The following is a 17,756-nucleotide window of genomic DNA, read 5'->3' as shown; positions in this document are numbered from 1 at the left end:
GAGACAACTATATACTTTTTCTTTCCTGCTATTATCAGAAAACACAAAAAGAACTGATCAATATAATTGATTAGCTTTCATTCTTTTGTTTTCTCTTTAATTTTTATGGTAATAGATGACTAATATGTGTATAAAAGAATAAAATGTTAAGTATTTCTAGTCTTGACTATTATGATGATAAGATGCCACAAAATGCTATCATATTGCCCTTATAGACCAAAGATGAGAAAAACACTGGAACACTGACAGGTCACTACTCAGTGTTTTAGGTGAGTGGGCCTAGACTTTTAAGTAACGTGTTCCCTAATCAGCAATGCCGTAATCGTGCATTTGTCCACCCAGAAGTCTAGACATCAACCTTGAAAACGCTCCTCTCATCTACACCCCCAGCATCCAATCCATATCCTGTTAAATCTACTTCCAAAATGTATGCTAACATTTGTTATCTTCTCTCTAGACCAAAGGTTGGCAAACTGTGCTGCCTGCTTCTGTAAATGAAGCTTGTTGGAACACAGCCACGCTCATTCATTCATGTGTCATCGACAGCCACTGTCCTGCTCCCACAGCAAGAGTGAGTAGAAACAACAGGTACTTTTTCCATAAAAATTCAGCAGACTCCTGAGCTTGATCACTGATCACTTTTTTACCTGGAGCATTGCGATACCCTCTGAATAGTCCAACTTCATTCACCTTTGGCTCATTTTCAAATCCATGACTCACAGTGTAACCAAAGCAACTATTTTAACATTTTATTTACTTTTAGAGAGACAGGGAAGGGAGGGAGAAAGAGAGGGAGAGAAACACCATGTGTGAGAGATACATCGACCAGGCGATTGGGACCCAGCATGCACTGTGGGCATGTGCCCTGCTCGGGAATTGAACCAGCTATGTTTTGGTTCTCATGCCAGCGCTCGATCCACTCAGCCACACAGCCGCATTACTTAGTCAGGGCTAAGTAATTATTTTAAAACAGATCAAATTACATATGAGCCTGCTAATATCTCTTCTAAAGCTACCCACTGATCTTGGAATAAAGACCAAACTCTTAAGCATTCCCTAGTCTTACATTCCTCCCCAACCTTACCTTATACCCTTCTCACATGGTTTAAATAACTCTTTCTCAGAGAGACCTGGCCAAAACACCCAATTAAAAGCACATCCCCCACAGAAGCTTGATTTTATAGCACCTTCTTTGCCTGCATACATGTTCACAATTTATAACCATATATGCATATGTTTAATATTTGCTAGCTACTGAAATAGAAGTGCTAAGATAGCAAAGAAATAGAGTCTTTTTTAATTAAGCTTTTTTATTGACTATAACATATACACAGTAAAGTACACAATTTATAAGCATACACCAGAAATTTTCAATAATGAATAGTCCCATGTAAACATCCCCCGAGACAGGAAATACAGTATAACTGAGCCCCAGGAGCCCCCCACTTATGCTCCTTCCTAATTACCCTGACCTCTGTCCCCCTGAAGGTGGTAGTTCTGCCTCTATTTAAATACTGCATACATAGTTATGGAATTATAGGTGCATATTCATTTTTCCCCTGATACTAAGTTGCTGAGATTCACCACACTGCTACTGGTAGCAGCAGTCATTCACTTTTCATTGCTGTAGAGCATTACAGCACATGAATACTTCCACAGTGCCCTCCTTCTCCATTACGCCCATTATGGACAGGCATTTAGATGGTTTTCAGTCCCTGACTGTCATAAATAATGCCACTGTTAGCATTTCATGTCTTTTCAGATACACACACATATTGGTATGTGTAATTTGGTTATGTATATTAAAAAGTGAAATCTCTAGGCCACCGGTTATAAGTATAGTCAACATTAGTAAGTAAAAAGTTTTTCCAATTATAATCCTAAGAACAGGTTATGCAAGGTCTAGATGTATCACATGATTCCCATAATTTATGTTATTAGTTTCAATTTGGCCATTCTGAATGCGCAGGGGTATCTTCTTGTGGTTAAAATTTCATTTTTCTTACAGCTAATGATAATGAAAACCTTTCCTTATGTTTATTGGGTATGTGAGTATCTTCTTTTGTGAGATGCTGATTCGCAATGCTTACACATTTTTTATTCCATATTTTTCTTATTAATTGTAAGAATTCTTTATAATATACTGGATGCAAGCCTTTGTTGGGTACGTGTGATACAAATACATTTTCCCATTTGGTAGCTGGCACTGTCACTTTCTTATTAGTGTTTTTTGATGAACACTAATAAGGATGCTAATTTTAGTCAGCCTAATTAATATTTTTTCCTTTATGGGTGGAGCTTTTTGTATCCAATCAGAGTTTCCAAGGGAAAGAATTAATAGCGCAAGATAATGACATATCCAGAGATAATGACTGCAAATATTTGAAGACTGATGTGAGGCAGAGTCTGAATATTCAGGAAGCCCAATAAACCGTTTAGGAAGCAGGAAAAATAAAAAGAAACCAATGCTGAGATACAACATGGTGAAAAAGCATAATGCCAAAGACAAAGAGAAGATCTTCAAAACATCAGAGAGAGAAAAAATCATCAGAAAGGAAAAAAAATTGATTGACAGCTGACTGATCAGCAGAAGCCATGAAAACTAGAAGATTGTTAAAATACTTTGCAAGTGCTTAGAAAAAAAATAACAGCCAGCCCAGAATTATGTATCTAGCAAATTATCACACAAGAATGAGGATGTAGGCCAAGTCGAAGTTAACAGTGACCCACTCGAGAAAACTTTCCATAAGAAAGGATAATGCAGCAGTGGCTTTCAAAGACAATGGATATCCCATGAAGGAGTGATCACTGAGAGACAGGAAACAGATAAGAGCCCTAGCAATGCCCCTGGAGAGAGTTTCCGGGATGTGTTGGGAGAAGAAACCTAGGCAGAACTCAGTGGTCTCCCTGAGTTGAGAAAACACAGCTGGGAATCCAGGGAGGTTAACAGTTAAAAGTTCCCAGGAAAGAGTTTGGGAGGGGAGAGAACTGCACAGACACAGAGCTCTGAAGATCTGCAAAAGGTTCTGCCCAAATCCTTAGCCACGTACTTAGCCAAGGCTTGCATATGATAAAGCTACCAAAAGGATTAAAGCAGTGGTTCTTTTCTTTAATTTTTTAAAAATTTTTATTCAGTTACAATTGTCTGCATTTTCTCCCCATCTCTCCACCCCACCCCAGCCAATCCCACCTCCCTCCCACACCTCCACCCTCCCCCTTGATTTTGTCCTTGTGTCCTTTATAGTAGCTCCTGTGGACCCCTCTCCCCACTGTCCCCTCTCCACTCCCCTCTGGCTATTGCAGTGGTTCTTATGTGAGGACATTTTTCCTGGGGTCATTTGGCAGTATTTAGAGATACAGTCAAATCTCCGTAAGCGTAGGCTTCAGAACTTGTCAAACCCTGTACTCATAGCATTTTACCGAGAAAAAAAGTGTTTCGGCACTCGTTGTTGGCTCAGTACTTGTCAGTTTCAGCATTCCTCTTGAGTTCCAGAACAAATTAACAAGTACTGAAATACCACTGTACTTTCGATTTGTCACAATTTGGGGGATGCTACTGACATCTCGTGCATAGAGGCCAGGGATAGGTCTAAACATCTAACAGCACATAGGTTAGTCCCTTCTCCCAACAAATTATTACCCAACACCAAAATAGGTGTCCCCTGATATCCCAAAGCAGGGCATTCCTATGAAAATTTTATAAGCCTAATCAGCATTAAAAACAATTACCATTAATTTCTATAAAAAACTGTTGAGTGTTCCCAGACCCCAAAAATAACTACCCAAAATGAAACACAAGGATAAAACATAGTGAAAAAGTTGTGAAAAGATTATTATTGGCCTACAGGACAATTTCCGTGACTAACATATACACATAATTGGCATCTCCAAAGAAAGGAAGGATGCTAAAAAATAATCTGAAAATATATTGCAGAAAATATTCCAAACTCGTTAAGAAAAAAAAGCCACATGTTCCAGAAGCTCAATGTATCTAACCACAAGAAGCATAAAAGAATAATACCAAATTGCTTAAAAACAAATGAGAAAGAGAAAATTTTAAAGTCACCCAAAGGAAAAGAGCACATTATACATAAAAGAAAACAAGATTAAAATGACAACATTTCTCATCAGAAACAATGTAAGTCACAAGATAATGGAGCAACACCTTTAAAATACTCAAAGAAAAATACTGTTAACCTAAAATTCTGTATCTAGTTAAAAAAATAACCTTTAAGAAATGAAGGGATATTGAAGACTTTTTAGACATACAAAAGCTGAAGAAATTCATCACCAGCAGATATGTATCCAAGAAAAACATGTTGTTAGAAGCCTTCAGACAGGAAGAATGACAGCTGACAGGACTCTGTGTCCATACGAGGCATGAAGAACACCAGCAATGCCCACCATTTGGGTCTCTGTGATAACTACTCTACACATACACAGGAAAAATATTAGAGATAGCTAATGAACATATTTTAAAATAAAGTGATTGTTATACAGTTAGGCAATAATAAGAACAACAGCTATGTTCTTTTCTTCCTTAGCTTCCTTAGCTTATTGATTTCCATGTCTGGATTCCAAAATATACTTTTAAGATTTATAGATATCAAGTTTCTAATTTTTAGTAGCTTTGTTTTACAACTATTTCTGGTTAGTGACATTTCTATTTTGGACAACTAAAAGTAACCTTGAGGTCCTTTTTCCTGTTTTAACTGTGGTAACCTTATTCTTCAATATACAGATTTTCCTTTCAAAAGGCAATACTTAAACGAAAATTGTGTTTCCATGCGCCATAACTACCAATCACCACTAATGGGTTTACCTGTCCCTCAGACAAACCTGCAGGAAATTGAACGCCAGGCCTTGTAACTCATCAGGCTCACAACCTCTCATTGCCTTGGACCCCCTGAAGTCAACCCCCTGTTCTAAGTGTCTGTCAGGTCCACAGAATTAAGTATCTAACTCATAAAGTGAGTAACATTGATTTATTCCTCTAGAAGGAAGCTTAATTTTTCCCTTTAGCGTGTTTTAATGAAATCTCATCCATTCTGCATGCTCAGGCAATGAGTAATTTCTTACAAGTCAGTGTTTTGGAAAGCGAAAAAAATTTCAACAAATCTTCTTATTTTATTGCTTTTTACAAGTCCAGGAAATTTCTCCCGACTTCCTGAATGATTATACCCTATTCTATAGATGATATCCCTTCACTGTTTTATCAAAAATAAGCCACTGAATGGTGTCTCATGGAGCTTGACCTACCTTTAATGTGACAATTTGATGCCTAGGCATAGTTCGTACATGTTAACGGCTCCCTTCGCCTCTCCAGAAACAAAGTCTTTGTAAAAATCAGTATCCCTCCATCCACGTCCCTAAATGCCACCAACATTCCATTGTGTCTATTTGGGCCAGTTGCTACTCAGTACCATCTTCCTTTGCTCATCATTTATTGTTCCGTTTAGACTTTAATTTTTCTTGGACTTCAAGATTTGAACAATAAGACTGGATTTTACAGACATTATTGAGTAATGTTAACCCAAAGAGAAGTCCAAAATATCCAAATGTTAAAAGTCCACAAAACAAAACAAAGAAACAGTAAATAGTACGTTCTATTATCCTATTTAAATTGGGAAAATGTAAATGTTATATTTATATACACAAAAAGGAATGAAAGGTAATGTAGCCAATTAAGACTGGTCATAAGTAAAGGCACGTGAACAAACGGTAAGTCCACAGACAAAAGCAAAAAGTCACTAAGCATCGAAAGGAATGCTCATCTTCAGTAACACAGCAGTGAGGACAGGGGCTGCTACTGCTCTACAGTTTGAATTAAAAATGCAATTATGTATTATCAAATAATTTTTTCTGTGCATTTTCAAAAGTATCAAAGTGCTTCCTAAAAGGTAAAATTATAATAATTAACTATCAGCTTCCTAAGACAAGTATCATCAATTGTTTATATAAATGTACTTTCTAACCTCACTGATGAAATTTTTTAACTTTAACTTTTCGTGTGTGTGTGTGTACCCAAGGTTGTGAACGCTTCTTCTCTATCCCATTATTATTGCTCCATTTTTTACACTTACATCTTCAATCTATTTGGAATTCATTCTAGTAGGGGAGTTCCTTGCTTTTACCCAGTGATTAACCACCTGCCCCAATACCATGTATTGAAGTCATATCCAGTTCTACCTATCCCCCACTTCCTTTCACCCATCCCTCAGTCATCAAGGCCACAGTTATGTTTCACCTGAATTAGTTCTGAAAGCTCCCAACTGGCCTCCCTCCACTCAGTCCCCCACTCCTCCCACCTTACCACCACTGCTCCACCCCAGGTAACCATTCGCTCACTCCATACAGAGTGATGATGTCACTGGCCTATTTAAATGCTTTCAATGACTTTCCACTGACCTTAGGATAAAATTCAGACTCTTAAAAAAGCTCACAGTTAGGGTGGCCACATAATTGATCACCTAAAGAAACAACAGAAATTGAAAGGGGACTATTAATAATAATGCTGGGACTAGAGGCGTACACCGGGACCATCCTGGGCAAACCCGGATGCATGTCCCCACCCCCCATCACAGGCTCTGCTGCCTAGCTCTCAACTTTTGCCCTTCCTCTTTCACAGACAAAGCACTGCTCAGCCAAACTGAACTTATCTTACATCCTCAAACTTGACAAGATATTTTCTTTACGAAATTTCACATACTATGCACCTTATTTAAAACATTTATTTTCCCCCTCCCACCCCCAGCTCCTTTCTCTCTCATCTTCCTCCTCCAGCTACCTCACACTCAACCTTCAGGTTTCAATTTATAGGCCACACCCTCTGGGAAGCTTCCTTCCACCACTTTGCTGTGTGCCGCATTATTTCCACGTGCTCCCTCTTTTTACCCAACATTTCTCCTATCATCTTCATTAACACATACACCTTCTATAAGTTGTACCTATAGGGCCTATCAAATAAATATACAGGAATCAATGAATGAAGATCTGACTCCAATGACACAAATTAGCAGAGAAAGTGACAAAATTTTTCAAAAAGTACTGGCCGACCTGTGGGATACATGTATTACTTTCCCATGTGGCTACATAGTTGGTTGCATATATCTGTTTTGGTTTAAAAAGTCATTACTACTTTGGAGGTGCATCTCATGTTTCTTTTCAGTATTGTGAAGAGAATATTTAAAGTGAAACAATAATCTTTAAAAGTAAATAATTACTTCCTTTATCTACTAAAAAATGATAATATTCAAATTACTACCCCAAAATTCATTGTTCATAGTTTAACAGCTAGTTCAACTAACAATTCATGTATACATGTCATATTCTATTGTACCTTCCTTCTGCTCTAAAGAAAAAAAACCAAATATTTTCGTTTATTCCCAGGACAAAAAGGAGTTGTTGATCGTTTTCTAAAATAGTCTAAAACTTGTTTTGGAGCTACCCTTCTTAAAGTAATACCTATAATACTGACATTCAAACTGATAATGATTAATAGAAATGGTTTCAAGGGAAATAATGTTAAATGTTACTCAAAAAGGGAAGAGAGTTGTTTTCTTCCCAAGACTGGCTAACCAGAGAAACGCAGCAACATCACATGCCTAGAACCCTACCCACTTTCTACAAATTATTTCACGCTGACTTCTAAGCCACTCGTTAGTCACATTGCTATATAAATATGAAAAAGAAATAAAATCATTCATCTAAAATATTTCTGCCACAATAAAGTTTAAGTATTTAGTTATAAAGTTTTATCCAATGATAGAGCATAATACCATCTAAAATCATACCTCCCTCTCTAGCCAAATACCAGTTTCCACTCAGTATAATCCATTGATTATTAGCTATTTCATTTCAAACACCCTTGAATAGAAAACCAAAATCATGTTTGGTTTGGTTTTGGTCAGAAATTTCTAATGCTGAAGCCAAGATAATACTTCTCAATAAGAAGTGTAACAGGCTTCTCATAGCTAACCTTACCATGCTACGGTTAATATTAACTTCTTGAGTGCAGTCTAAGACCAAATGAAGAAATTATATGGGCATTTTCGGTCTATGAGTCTCCTTCGCTGAGCTCTTAACCTTTCCACACACTTTACCTTTAATATCAAGCAACTATTCTGCTCTAGGAAGATCTTTCTTCTTTTTTGTTTTATTAATTTTTTATTGTATTTTTTCCATTACCAATTAGGCCTCTTATATCCCCCTCCCAACCACGATCACCACTCTGTTATCCATGAATCCTTTTTCCTTTTTGCTCAATCCCTCCTTATTTTTTTAGAACTAAAATTTAACCCATGTTTTCTGTACCATTACAAATGAATTACTGTCTTATTAGTAATCATGGTCCATTTACCCTTTATAGCAATATATAATATATGCATGTACTTATACTTATCTTCAGGGATTAGAAACTATAATCCGTACATGTCTTCACTTATCTTTTACTTAATACTGTGTTTCTCTTTTTTTGAATATTAATTTAAGGCATATATAGCACACTTCCAGTAGAGATTTTTCAAAAAAGTTAGAAACCAGTTTTTGCATCAAGGCAGAAATTTTCATCCAATAGTCTATATATGCTTATCAGAAATCATCACATAATTATGTAATCTATATGTAATTTTGACTCATGAACAATATTTTACATATAAATGCAGTAAAGTCAAATCCAAAATGTATAGGTTTTTAGGATTTAGTACACTTAAGACCTTAGCATTAACAGAAAAATTTCAAAATACCTTCTGTTGACTAATTACATTCAAAGGAGAAATACTAAGTGATAAAATGGGAGAAAAATGGCAAGGGGAATTAAAACCCATCTACCAGTATTTTGGTGGTGTTCACACTAGGAAACTGCTCTGCTCCGGAAAATGGTAGGGTATACTAAACCATGGATTGGTAAAGGGACAAGAGATAGGCAGGGGAAGCGGGAAGAAGAAGAGAAATGTCAAAATGATCTTACAGAAAAACAGATACAGTTGTCAAATATATTGGAATACCATTAATGAGCCAAGTAAAATGAACATAAACCAAATCACTACTAGGTTCTGCATTCTCTACTCATAACTTCATTTAAAAACAAAATAACCTTGAAGCCACATATATCTGCCAATTTAAATTCAGTTTCCCAATTAAAGTATTTTATAATTTGTCACAAGATTATCATCAAAAGCTCGACTCTTTTCCTTAGTAAGATTTAGGCTATTAAAATACTATGCACTTATTGAAAATAAATATCCCTGAAAATTGAAGCTCAAAAAAAAAATTCCTCTGAAGTTTCAGAAAGTGGCCTTTTTGGAAGATATTTATTGCATGTCCTCACCTTCACATTGGGTTTTGACAGTAGTTTCAACAGCTCTCTGATCTCACTATTTAATGGCTTGTTCTGAAGCTCTTCAGCCAGCTGCAAGAGAAATCACATTGACATCAAGAACATTTAATAAGAGCGTTATGTAGTTCCATGTGTGACCACTAAAAATCTACCTTGCGACTGTCCAGTGATTAAAAACAAGTCAGCATGCAAGAAAACAGACGATCAATCATTGCTCTTCTTTTTAGGCCCTTGGTAGTCCAGATCCCAGCCCAGCCTCTTGGCTAAGCACAGCCCAAGGAATCACATCAGCCATATCACCTGATTTATTGCAATGAGGGCGAACCCCAGCACTTCATCTACCAAATGGCCTTTTGCATGCAGACAAAGGACTACTTGTGAAAAGGACTGGATTAAACTTTGACACTATTTAAAAAAAAGAAAAAATAAAAAAAGGAAGAAAGAAAGAAAAAGCTCTGAATGAGGTGGTGAAATCCACAGGGTTTCCAAAAACCCACAGTAGTTTGCTGTTTAGGACTTAGGTAAAAAGAACTAGAATGCCTCTAACAGGGCAAAGGTCCAAACCTTTCATTATGTTTACCTACACAGACTAAGAAGTCTGTTAAATATAAACCAGGTTAACTATAAAATGACTTATAATAGGTTGACAACTACTCCAATATCAAAAATGAGTGTACTCTACTGAAATGATCAAGAATTCCCATTTGGGCCCTGGCCGAGTAGTTCGGTTGCTTGGAGCATCACACTGATGCGCCAAGGTTGTACGTTCGATCCCTGGTCAGGGCACATACATGAATCAACCAATGAATGCGTAAAGAGGTGGAAAACAGATGCCTGTCTGTCTGTCTCTGTCTCTGTCTCTCCACCTTTTCTCTCTCTGTAAAGTCAATAAATAAATTTTTTTAAAAATCCCCATTTGCTGGTTTCTAGCTAAAGCGAGGACTAGAGCTTTGAACCTGCCTCGTGTTCTTCATTAAGAGACCCTCCTATCACAATTTCAATTTTAGGCTATAGGAAGGATCATATAACTTTCATAGGAAGAAAAGCAAGACAAATAGAAAAAAGATTAGAATTACGAAATGTGTAATACAGAATTCAAAGTATGTACATATATTTTCATTTAAAAAACATTCTTAAAACATTACATGAAATTTGTTCCTATTGTTTCTACTACACTATAAAAATAATTGTATCTCTGGAAAAGGACTTTTTTCTAAACAAAAAAAAGAAATAGAAATTGTACACAGAAAATTAAAATCTGATAAAATTGGTATATTCCTTGATTACATTTCAAAAAGTGCTGTAATTTTTTGAAGGTAACATTTTTACAGAATTAACTTACAAAATGATGCAAATGGCTCTTCGCACTTGTTGGTCATGATATTTTTTAACATTTCAGTATATTAGTCTGATGAATTACAAAATACTGTTTTACCATATTTACATATTAGTTGTTAATTTTTTTTAAAAACAATATTATCATAATATAATTGGACCTCAATTATATTGGTTTACAAACAAATATTTCCCCAAAGCTTCAACTCTAAATTTTTTTAATTTAACTTTTTCAAGTGGCAACTGAAGCTTTTTGTAGAACTATATGTACATTTTTATTCACCTTCCCTTTAAATGTTTGGTTCTGTAATTCAGAGGTAAATATCTTCATAAAATACATATACTGAAACATCCTTGTAATTTGTAATTTCTGTAGAGAAAAATGGGAGTAAAAATGTTTGGGGACTAAACAAATAGACCACAACTTGGAGACTTATTACACATGCTTTAATTTCCAAATTAGAATATAAAATATATCAAAGAAAAGCAACCTCTGATAATGGCCAATTTTTTCGATACTTATGGCCCTGATATTTTACTAAACTAAAATAAAACTGGTTTTTAACATAACAAAGTTAAAACATAAAAAGCAACAAATTACCTCCAGGAGATCACTAAAACCAACCTTCACACGAAACATATTTCTCGTCTAGCTTGGTGTCCCTTATAGTTTACCCAGGTGTGCTCTCAATTCATCCGAGTCCGAAAGTTAACAGTAAGAAACAGCAAGTTGGTTCCCTACCCCAGATTGAAAATAAAATTATAGCTACAGGAAATTAACTACTCCATCAATGCCAACTGCTTCTAAAATTTATTTTTTGGTCATGAAGGTAATTTGGAAAGGTCTAATACCCATAAATCATTACTATGCTTTATAATCCATTTTAAAAACAATCCTGTCTTTTTATGTATTTTATATGCCTCATTCCTATACTAGTGCCTGTCATTTTTTTAGTACTGTCAGCAATAGAGCTATCTCATTTGTCTTTGTTTCTCCAAAGCATTCCTCTTGTCTGTGACTTTCTGCGTGCTCTAATAGCTGACAGCTTCTCTCTCCCCCAGAGAATTAGACTAAAATTTCTATTACGTAGTTGCCAAGGCAGAACAAGAGGGTATCTACATGCAAAATTTTTATAACAGGAGAGTGAAAATCAGCATAATATCAGTGTAAACTCCGTGATGACAGGACTTTTGGAAACATTTGCAACTTCTTCAGGTTTTCACTCATAGTATCGCGCGCCTCTGTCTGCACTAGGGTAAGTTCTGCTGAGGCCCTGCTGGCCGGTGGAAGACCTGCCCCGGTGATCTCAGAAAGGCACACTTACATCGTCAGCCAGGGCAGCTGCGCCATGGAGGATGGGCACAGGATTCTGCTTCTCATAGTAGTGTAGTTTTTCGTGAATCTGGAAGAAAAGCAAATGAATATAAGTTCAACTGCCAGCAAAGAATCTGAGATATTTATTTTTATTACTGGAAACGGAAACCAATCATTGAATATCCTAAATAAAAATTGTGTTTCTATAAACCTATAGATGACAAATATATATGCATAATTCATCTATGACTATGGTCCAGTGTTTATAACATGAAGTCAAACAGAAAAAAAAATCATGATCAAATAAAACCCACATTGAAACTACACCTTTGAGTTGGTTTTTTTTTTTTTTTTGGTCCCAACAAACAGCATAATAAAACCTTTAGTTTCTTAAGCATATTGCTTCAATACTTCAAGTATTGGTTGTAGTTTAAATTCCTGCTAAAGACATAAATTATGATTAAAGCAAAGCAGTAAACCTGCAGCCGCATCCCGACAGTTGGGTTTGCAATCACCGCCGAGCGCAGCAGCCGGTGCGGTGTGGGTCTGAGTCCAGCACTCCAGGAACACACTGTGCTTCTACTTAGTATTATTATTATTTTTTTCCAAATTGCCAACTTCACCCTCAAAATTCAAATTTCTAAGAAACAAAGGGATTTCTCATAACTTGAAATATTTCTCATAACTAGCTAGCTTAAATAATTTTCCATATTGGAAAACAAGGAAAATTATGTTAATAAATAAAAAAATAATTTGGAACTTAATTTCCCATCATCATGAAACACAAAGGCAAGAACTTATTTTAACGCATTATAAGGCCAACAGAGTTCCTTTAAGATTCTAGTATTAGGGTTAAGAAATGAAAGGTGCTTTGACACATTCAAAGCCGTCAGCCATTGTTTAATCTATTTCAGCTCCCACATAGCTGCACTTAAAAAAATTTTATACCTGAAAACTTACTTTAGCCTCTTATTTATAGTTGACCAAACTGCCCCCCACTATATGAAAAACAGTTGCACTTCACAAATTTTTTGTTTCTAACAGGTATCAAGTGATACACTCTTTAAATATAGTCAAAGCTAACCAAACTCCCTCATAGAAAGTCTGGAAGATAGATTTTATTTTGAATTCCCTGATGCTCTTGCTCAGAGAGGATTTTATTACTTTTTTGGCAACCCGGTACATAATGCAAAGCATCAGCAAAATAATTTTGACACTTACGATATTACCAGAATAATCAGGGTGACACTTTTACTTAATATCTTGGAACTGTTAAACACTTATTACATCTGAGTAATAAACACATTTTCAAGAATACAGACTCATAAAAAGTAAGATTTTGATTTGAAAAACTATTACAGAATAATTTAAAATGAACCATCCTAAGAGCTAAATTAATTTTGTTTAATTATCAAGAATTATCTCAACATATACTATCACTGAGCTTACCTTCTCATAAACGCTTCCAACTTTATTGCAACTATTTGATTAAATGTCTACTTTCCTTCAATAATAAACATAGAGGCTTATATGTGTTAGATACCACGTGCCTGTATTGCCTGCATAATAGTTAGCATCACTATTAGTAATATAGTCTTCAATGAGTACAATATCCCAATAACTTAACCTTCAAGAACATTAATGGTAGACAGCGCCAGCATCCCATTTCACAGATAAACAGGTAGACAGGACAGAAATAAGTTGCTGTGGCCCCACAAACAGTAAATGGCAGAGCTGGGATTTAAAACTCAGGCCGTTTGGCTCAACATCAGAGCTCTTTATCACCCTGCTTGCCTGCCTCTCAGAATCATCTGTGTTCTCCACTGACCTCACTCACTGCTGAATGAGTATGACCTGCGTGTAGGACACAGAAAGGAGGCTGGACAGATATGCAACACACAGTAATGGCTGTTTTCAATGATGACGGGATTAATGATGATTCCTCATCACCTCTCTCCCTTCGTTTTTTGTTCCTATGGTTTCTCATTTTTCTACATTAATTTCTATTGCTACTACAATTACAAAATAAAATCACATACCTTAAATTATTTCCCCACTTAATTTGCTTCTTCTGAGTGTCTTTTATTTTTTATTTTTATTTTTTAAATCCTCATCTGAGGATATGTTTTATCGATTTTTTTAAGAGAGAGGAAGGGAAATAGAGAGGGAGAGAAACACCGATGTGAGACACCAATATCAATTGGTTGCCTCCCACAGGCGCCTCAAGCAGGAATGAAACCTGCAACCTAGTTCTCTGCCCTGACCCGGGATTGAACCTACAACCTTTTGATGCACGGATGGACCAAATGAGCCACCTGGCCAGGGCCTGAGCTGTTTTTTATAAAACAGCTCCTCTTTCTACATCATCTTCTCTAGATCTTTGTCCAAGAATCCACCCCTATTCTGCCCACCTCTGGACTTTGTACTATACTGAGAATTTTTTAAATATTCTAGAATCCCAAATTCTGATAACCCTATGTTCTGATGTATTTTACTTCAGTACATAATTTTAAAAATGACATTGACAGGAAAGTAAAAATTATTCTAAGTAAGTTTGAACTGTTCACTGTTTCCAAAAATACTGAAAGAAATTCTGCTTTTCAGTAATTCCAGGGAAGAAACTATAAAGCCAAAATGATTTTTTAATTCTAATACAATTAATAGGTAACTTGTATAGACTTGTATAGACTTGTATAGACAACCCCAGGTTGTCCAAGAGAACTTTCTGACATGTTGAAAACATTCTGTATCTGCTTGACCAATACTAATTTGGACTAGTCATGTGCGGTTATTGAGCACTTGAATAAACGGTGGCTCGTGTACCGGAAGAAATGAATTTTTAAATTTAATTCCAATTAATCTAAATTTAAATTCCCACAGGTGCTTAGTGGCTCTCATACTGAATAACATGGAACAGCTTTATATGATAAACTCTAATTTCTTTTCTTTTATCCCAGAAAAATTCACTGATATAGTTTGGCAATTTTTCCTGTGTGGTAACACTTTGGAATCCAATAAAAAAAGAGAGAAGCAAAGACGTGGCTTAATCATCAATAAGGCAAACTATCACCTATTACTAAATATCACTATAGCCAAATCTGCCAAATCTTATCTATTTTAACTAAACATGTCCCTTTGAAGATTCAACCATGTAAAAAAAAAAGTGTTCTTAATTTTCATCTCCTGAACAACATGGAGAGAGCAAAAGTGGGAGGAGCTGTGGAGAGAAAGGAGTTAGGAATACAGAAGTCTGGAGAGAAGGGGACACATTTAAATTCATTTCATATGAAAACATATGCAATTATTCAAAAGTAAGACCCTAAAAAGAAGAATAGCATGCTAAAATATTTAAAATGCAGGACTAAGAAAAAAGAACATTGCAAAATCCATATCCATTTATGCTCTATTAAATAGTGTAAAGTATGTGTGCATGAGGATTTGTTTTCTATAATTACATTTGTAAACCGAAAAAGTCAGTTAAAATAAAAATCAGTTCTGTATGTAACCAATTCTTCAGGAAAAACTATAATTACCTTTATTTACACACATCTTAAACATAAATGGTTAATATTTGCAAGGGAGTCGGGTGCCAATAACCTAATTGCAGTGCACGTACAGTAGAAAGTGCTTTAAATGAGGCTTCAGTAACAAAAGTATAAATAAGGCTTAACAAGTCCCAGTGCGACCATTTGTTTCAGGCTCTCAATGATGTGTGGAGGCACTGAAACTGGGCAATCCACTCCTGGTTACTGAAATGATATTAAATAAACCAAGGCTGTAAAATCCGTTTCCTGTCTTCTATGGAGTACAAAGTAGTACTAAAAATAACTACTCTGAAGTTTCAATCTCTACTATGTTAATTAAACTGGCATGTACACACACACACACCCATCTATCTACCTCCTTTATTGGTGACACGGAGGGAAGGGAATTCTGAATATTAAAAGAAGATCCCTGGGACACAATGGTGGTCAAAAAGAGCTGGATATCACATACCATGTTGTGTAGGAATAAAAAATAAAAGTATTTTAATGTCTGGGACCCTCATTAGAGCCAACAATGTATTATTTCTCCAAAAGGAATACATAAAAATGAAACAAAAATTTGGCTGAAGAGAAAAAATGAAAAATAAAGCAAAGGGGAAACACGAACTGTAAAACAACAAACACAGTCAATGCAATAGCGCTAATTCAATGTCCTTCTTTCCAATATTATACCACTAATCTCTCTCTTTTGGCTAATTGTCTTGGCCAATTATGCCAGGAAAAAAATGGAATGGGACCACAGAGAGCTGGCACCCTTGTTTGTGTCTGCCCTCTGGCTTTGCATTGTTATGTATACATTCGTGTGAGATTAGGAGGTATGCATTCTTAATTTGTCAAGAATTTTTTAAAAGAATGACTGCTCAATTTCATGAAATGCTTTTCAGTATTTACAAACATTTTATCTTATTTGACAAGTTATTATGGTAAACTCTATAAATTTCCAAATACTGACCCATCCTGGCACCCCCAAAATGAAACTCACTTGGTTAAAATGTATTATTATTTTAATGCGTTGTGAAATTCTGCTGGATTTAGAATTTCTGCATCAATATTCTTAACTGAGGCTGACACTTGTGGGGCTTTGGGGGGAAGTTTGTTCTGTCTTTACTGGGTCTTGACATCAGTGTTAGTCATTTCGTTATTTTTATAACTATGAAAGCTATCATTTTTAAAAAATTCTAACCCAAAGAGATGTTTTTTAAAATTGATTTTAGAGAGTTCTCTAAGGGAGCAAGAGAGAGAGAGACATTGATGTTGAGAGAGAAATATCAATTGGTTGCCTCCAATACGTGCCCTGACTGGGAATTGAACCCACAACCAAGCTATGCACCTTGACGAAGGATCAAACTCTCACCTTCTGGTGCATGGGACAATGCTCCAACAGCTAAGCCACCCAGCCAGGGCTGAAAGCTATCTTTTTGTCTGTTCTGAAAACATCTAAATGCCACTAGAATGATCTCTTCTTTAAATATTTGATGGAATTTCCTTGAGAAACCAGCTGGGTCTAACATATTTGCAGGGTGGCTTTGTCATCAAATTTCTTTATTTCTTCTGGTTGGTTTATGACAATTTGTCCATTTAGGTTTTTCTATCTCTTCTAGTGTCATTTACAGAAAATACTATTTCCTAGAAAATTATTTATTTTTGTCTGGCTTTAAAAAACTTAAGCAAATAGTCTCTTAGGAGTCTTTGAATTTCCTGTATTATCTACATTTTTCTTTGTTACCATTTATTTTGGTGTATCTCTACTTTCTCTGTTTGCACCCTACATCCCTTCATTAGTTAACTAATATTTTATTTTCAAAGAACCTCCTTTCAGATTTGTTTTACCATTTTTACTTTCTAATATTTTTCCTCCTTTTCTTGGTTATCCCAATTTTTCTCCCTTTGCCTCCCTCCACCTGGTAGCCCCTTCCCTCCAGCATTCCCCCACCTTAGTTCATGTCCATGGGTTGTGAATGTAAGTTCTTTGGCTTCTCCATTTTTCTCCATTTCCTATACTATTCTTAACATCCTCCTGTGTATTCTGTACCTACCAATCATGCTTTTTAATCTCTGCACCTTTCCCCCCATTCTCCCCCTTCCCCCACCCAGCTGATAACCCTCCAAATTAACTTAATTAATTCCCTCTTTCTTTACATAACCCAGACCTACAAAACACTTTAGTCATGTGCATCAAACAAATTAATGGAAAAAAACAAATAGCAAACTACTCTACCTGGAG

At 35.9% G+C, this 17,756-nt stretch overlaps 1 protein-coding gene across 5 annotated transcripts in view; it reads right to left on the bottom strand.

Annotated features, from left to right (window-relative positions):
- Window positions 1-17,756, bottom strand: part of MPP7 (MAGUK p55 scaffold protein 7) — a 246,332-nt gene that overhangs the window by 90,755 nt on the left and 137,821 nt on the right. For 4 of the 5 annotated variants that reach the window (XM_053922894.2, XM_024560596.4, XM_053922896.2 and 1 more), the window contains 2 exons: window positions 11,998-12,075; window positions 9,329-9,409 (listed from right to left, as the gene is read on the bottom strand). The exons of the other annotated variant lie outside the window; for it this stretch is intronic. In XM_053922894.2, coding sequence (XP_053778869.1) covers window positions 9,329-9,409; window positions 11,998-12,075 — 159 coding nt within the window. The remainder of the gene's footprint in view (window positions 1-9,328; window positions 9,410-11,997; window positions 12,076-17,756) is intronic. 5 annotated transcript variants of the gene reach the window in all.

The sequence above is a fragment of the Desmodus rotundus genome, chromosome 4 (assembly GCF_022682495.2).
Source record: "Desmodus rotundus isolate HL8 chromosome 4, HLdesRot8A.1, whole genome shotgun sequence".
Classification (NCBI taxonomy): domain Eukaryota; kingdom Metazoa; phylum Chordata; class Mammalia; order Chiroptera; family Phyllostomidae; genus Desmodus; species Desmodus rotundus.
Note: the sequence above shows the minus strand (reverse complement) of the source record. Positions and strands in the feature narration are given on the sequence as shown.